General features: G+C 39.4%; 1 protein-coding gene across 3 annotated transcripts in view; it reads left to right on the forward strand.

The window, feature by feature from the left end:
* LMO4 (LIM domain only 4) overlaps positions 1-5,849 on the forward strand; it is a 17,101-nt gene that overhangs the window by 8,060 nt on the left and 3,192 nt on the right. For all 3 annotated transcript variants that reach the window (XM_007463275.1, XM_007463277.1, XM_007463276.1), the window contains exons 3-4: positions 3,099-3,195; positions 3,594-3,749. In XM_007463275.1, the coding sequence (XP_007463337.1) occupies positions 3,099-3,195; positions 3,594-3,749 (253 nt within the window). The remainder of the gene's footprint in view (positions 1-3,098; positions 3,196-3,593; positions 3,750-5,849) is intronic.

The raw sequence follows: 5,849 nt of genomic DNA on the forward strand, positions 1-5,849 counted from the left end.
GGGAAAGATGCTAAGTATTATTACTGAACTAAAAATACAACTTGCTCTCCATCTCTGTCAGCAAGGAGAGTTGGAGCTGGCAAACAGTACTAGCACTACATGGTACTTTTCATAGGAGCAGAGCACCTTTAAAGTGTAGAGGTTTGGTGGGATTTCTTCCCTTCTTTTCCCTTTTCCCCATGTAAGTAACCTCTTGATGTTTGTGATTGATTGCATTGCCCAAATGCTGAAATATTAATGACCTTCTTGGACTGAGGACCCAAAGAAAGGAAACTGAAACCGATTCTGTCATCACAATTAAAGACTCCCCTGGCTTTAATTAGCCTGACCTGGGGTATATCTCCCCGTTGCCTGAGTTAAAGAGAAAAGAGCCCATTATAGTCCAGTGTGAGACCGATAGCTACTTAATTGAGCACCTAAAGCCTCAAGCCTTTTAAATCAAACACTGTCCTGGACAGTCCCCATGGTTAGATAATTAACTCTCCAGCGCACAGAAACGTTGTTAACACACACACACACACACACACACACACACACACACCTTTTCAGGAAAAAAGGTGGAATTCTAATGGTAGCCTTCCTCTCTGCTAAAAGGGATTAAAATGTGTTTAGACATGTAAGTTTTCTGCTCTGAGGCAGCCTTAAAGCTGTAGGCACGGAAAGATATTAAACTCCATTAATAATGTTCAGTAGCACATCAGTCCTGGGTAGATCTTGGTCATTTTCAAACTTTGTAACTGTAATTTCTGACACTTTAGGAATCCCATGATTTTGTGGCTGATTGTTCCCTGAAAGGTTATGAAAGTGGTGCTGGAGAAAATGAGATGTATGAAAAGCTTTTGGATTACATACAACTGCCCTGATTATTAAAATACACTTAGACATTGAAGGCATACAACTGACTTTACTCAGGGTGAATTGTTAAATAAATGAACACTTAGGTTGGGTAATCAGATCGGTACTGTGAAAGGGTATTTTTGAGATGGAGTGTCACTGTGTACCTGTTGGTAGTGGCAGCCATAATTATAGACTCCTAGCCATTAAAATACTTCTGGGTTGCTGTAAGAGAATATTTGGTCCTCAGCTCAGGTAGGATTCTGTTCCCTACCCCCTTAATCTACACCGCCCCCCTTTTATCCTCAGCATGTTTTTGGCTACATCGACAGGTTTTTAATTTTATTCTTACCTGAAGTGTTTGAGTTGGTACTCCTTTTGGGGATTGAAATAGCCCTGCTGTTGACTGGAAACTCCCCCTGGCAATGCTAATTCTCTGGCCACCTCACCCTTCTGAGAACCCTCTTGTGGCAGCAGTGACAACCCACACTTGCAGGATGCTGTGGGTGAGACTCCGGGAGGCTTCATCAATGCTCCTGAAATGGTCCAGTGTTAGGAAATGGCAGGCCAGCGGCCCCTGAGCTCCCACACGGTGCGGTCCTGTGGCTAGAGGTCCTGACAGTGTATTATTTCAGCTTTCTCTCTGTAACTGTTCTGATTCTGTAAGAATGTGTCAATGTGTCGTTGATCTCAGACTAATTAGTTTTGAAATGGAGTTTTGATTGAACTCTTCAAATCGATGCTGCTGCAAAATTTGTTTCTTGGGCTTCCTATTAAAAGCCATCTTAAGGGGCAGTTTTACTACTCTCCCTGTCGTTCAGTCGATACATTTAATAACAACTTACAGGCTATTTTCAATAAAGTGGCGACAGCAAATTAGTAGTTTGAACATGACAAGCCTCTTCTGCAAGACCAGATTCTGAAAACTCAAAGCAATTATTTTTATATAGAGGCATGCCACAATCATTCAGCTTACGGGGTGTTCTATAGGAGCCTGTCTCATGGTTTGACACAAACTGCATTTTATGACTTTCTTTGGACAAGGAAGAAATGCAAGTATTAATATTTATTATGACACTGATATGTTAGTTTATAAGTCCTATTACTTTGTTTTTCATTGTTGAAAAGTGCCTCTCTGACCCTGCTTACTCGTTCCGATACCACCTTTCCATGTGAAATCATTTTGCTCTGTTTAATAAATATTTGTGGATATTAAAGAGGGAAGCCCAAAAGCAAATAAAGCTTCCCAGCTTGAGTCTACAGATTTCATAAAAGCCAAAGTTCGGTGTTCGTTAAAATATTTTGTCACGCCTGTGGAAGGATGTAAGGAATTATGTATATCTTTTTCTTCAGTGCACCGCACTGCCTTGAGCTTTCCCCTCCTCTGCAGACTTCTCCCCCGCCTCCCCCCATGGCAGATGTTGTGGTCTCATTTGATTGCATAGGAAAACTGCAGTGATACAGCAAACACCCAGAGAGATATGATGACAAATGGGTCCAGATCCCGGTAAATTACTTTCTGCTCAAATCGAAATTTCATTCAGTTTGTTGCTAGCAGAGATGAAGTAATCTAAATTGTGGACTCAGGAGCAGATAGAGGGAAGTTGGAGCAAGCATTTCATTATCAAGAGAGAGAGAAGGTTAGGATGAAAGAGATGAGCAGAGGCAAATCTTAAGTGTTGACACCATGATTGAAAAGGTTAACCCATACACATTATATATCAACCTGGATAGCAGAGAGTTTCTAATGGAAAGTCTGCACTGATGGAGGTTTACGGGAGTTTCAATACACTGAGCATGATGTCTTCTTAGATATACAATCAAATCCTCTTAACCCTTTTGATGACTCATATCTCAAGATATGATTAAAGTACAAAAGAGTTCTTCATATAATTTCAAGGACACAATACATTTAAACTCCTGGCGTGAATTGTATCTTTTTTTTATGATGAACTCAGTAATCTGATAAAATGTGTGTAGAACAGAATTGTTTCGTATTTGCTAGAGGTGTAAGTCAATATTTTGATGAAACCCAGGGCACCCTCTTCCTCTGCGGTAGGCAGAAGTTAGCTGTGACCCCCCCCCCCCCAAAAAAAAAAAGGATTTTTCCTAGATGATGTAAATCACTCATAAAATTTGAGGCCGGAGCCTAAGAATTCAGTCTCTGTCAAATGCATTCCAAAGGGAGGGCCAGAGGCTGGGGATTTCCTTCTCTTTCCTTGGTTTGGGATTATTCATTGGTGTCCCCATCATCTTTGTTTCAGGTTATTTGGGAATAGCGGTGCTTGCAGCGCTTGTGGACAGTCTATTCCTGCGAGCGAACTCGTCATGAGGGCCCAAGGCAATGTGTATCATCTGAAGGTAGCATCTGCTCCTCCTCTGTTTTTTTAAAAGAACCATAACTTTCCTACATGGAGACAAAGCATGTCTCCTTAGTAGGAATCCTGTTTTCTCAAGCCGCAAACATGGAAGGAATCCACTGAAATTGTTATGTGGCAGTGGTGATTACACATCCACCCATGCCACTTCCCCCATGCCACAGAAGCACACACCTGTTTGTTGATTTTCCCCTTTAGCTTGATCCAGTTTCTTGCATTTTGGCTTACTCTTTTCCAGAATCATGTTGAAGGAAAGAAAACGCTAAGCCATAAGTGGCTCTCTGTACTTGACAGATACCTGCTTAAAAACAGTTTATAAACTTGTGACCAAGAGAGACTGAATTTGTACTTGTTTTCAGTGGATTTGCTTTTTCCTTTCAGTGTTTTACATGCTCTACCTGCCGGAATCGCCTGGTCCCAGGAGATCGGTTTCACTACATCAATGGCAGTTTATTTTGTGAACATGATAGACCTACAGCTCTCATCAATGGCCATTTGAATTCACTTCAGAGCAATCCACTACTGCCAGACCAGAAGGTGAATACCTAGTTGGAAGGTTCAACCTCTTCATCTAGTGAGGGAGTTTTCCTAGGTGGTTGTGTTTTTGCGTGCCCTTTTAAAGAAATGTAGACTACTCATACATACACGGTTCAGAAATAGAGGAATTGATTGGTTAAATCGTGAATCTTTTGTGGTGAAAAAAATCCTGACTTAGTTATAGCTGTAGCTTTACCAATGTCGAACGCATTATCACATGCAGAGTCAGGCAGAATGTAAAATTTGCCTACGACCAGTTGTTTATCCCACTTGACAATTTTGAAATTCAGAAATACGATGTGACTAGGTTATTGTGGGGGGAATATTAGAACATTTTTGGTAGGAAGAAGGAATAAATGCCTTTGTCATGAAAGAATGATTTCTGCATTAGTAATAGCAATCTGGACACCTGTCTTCCTAACCCAATTTACGGTGCTTTGAATCTTAGAAGAGCAGTTTTACAAAACATTCTGGAATTCCAAAGGAGAGCATTTTTGTTGATTGGTAGTCCCATAATATTTGAGTAAGTTACAACTTTTTTTAAAAGTTCTAGCTCTTGCTGATCATTAAAGATTAAATGTCTTGATTCTTGATCCACAACTGGAAAGTTTTTGGACCAGAGTTAGAAACGAGGAAATTATACAAATGTACGAATCATGTATTAGAGGGCACTTCAGAGGGAAAATTGGTGATCAACAGTTGTCCAGCACCTGCAGTACTGGGTAGTTTCAGATCTATTTTAATCTCCTTAGTAAGTCCTATAGCTATGCAAGTGAGTGCATTTTGATAACTGCTGTGCCTAATTTGTAACAATTACTGTCAACCTTCAGTTAAGAGACTGTTCATTCCACACTGGCCCAGAAAAGAGTGAAATGTATGACTCGTGCGCATAATTTTATTCACATCATATTTCATACTGATTATGTATTGATGACATTGATTCATTTACTCTTTACAGCACCACTTGCATGGATATTAAATCTTATTGACCACAGATGAATTTTAATTTCAGATTGGTGATAGATTTTTCCATCAGCTCTGATAGTATGTTTGACTTTTTCATCATTAACCCAGGCAATCACACAGCACTGAGTTATTGCATTGAAACAAAAAGTGCACACTTCACTTGGTAGTTCTTTATGGATTTACAATAGGAACTTCATTAATGTCTGTTGTAGGGATCACAAAAAACAACATTTATCTGCAAATAGGAATTTAGCAAGCTTCAAAAATCTCAGGAAAAAATATTAGGCTTCTTTGTCTTCCATAATGCATTTTCTTAATGCTGTGTACAGAGAAAATGACTAAAATTTGAGAATTTTTAAATTATACTGCCATATTTTAATGCTTATTTTTATCATTTTCCCTTACTCAAATTTATGGAATGATTTTAAATGTATTTTCCATTGCTTTATTAGGTAAAGGTTAATTGCATCAAAATGTGTACAGTTTTCTTATTTACTAATATAGGAACTACATGGAATACTATTTTAAGAACGGAAATCTAATTTTTTATTGCAGATTAATCAGTCACCATTGATGAGCCAGTTCAAGCTTCTTTAAGGAGTGCCAATACATATAAATACTTACAGATCTTCATGGTTTCAGTTGTAATTAAGTGAATCTGTAGGGCTAAGTTGAGGACAATGGGTAACAAATATTTTGAGATAACCATTTCAATGTAGAAGCAAAGCCATTTGTAGTTATACTTGGTAGCCAAAAACAAGTACAAGAATAAAATCCACCCCCTCCAAGGTAAAAGCTTAGTTTCTCTACAAATTATATCTTAAGTTTGTTGCTGCTTTTATACCATTTCTTTCCCTGACTTAGCAAGGCATAAAAAATGATACAGCTCACCAACGTGCATGGTGAGAATTGAAGGATGTAGAGATAAGATGGAAAATGTAGCCAGACTGTGTAGCCAGACTGAATACAGACCATAGCAGTGTTAGCCAGGGACTAAGTACACAGACACGTAGTAAGTACGAGCACCGTCTCACAGTACCATCTTACTGAGTATAAGATGATCTAAAGGGCTTCCCTGGTGGCTCAGTGGTTGAGAGTCCGCCTGCCGATGCAGGGGACACGGGTTCGTGCCCC

Source organism: Lipotes vexillifer, unplaced genomic scaffold (assembly GCF_000442215.2).
Source record: "Lipotes vexillifer unplaced genomic scaffold, Lipotes_vexillifer_v1.1 scaffold1629, whole genome shotgun sequence".
Taxonomy (NCBI): domain Eukaryota; kingdom Metazoa; phylum Chordata; class Mammalia; order Artiodactyla; family Lipotidae; genus Lipotes; species Lipotes vexillifer.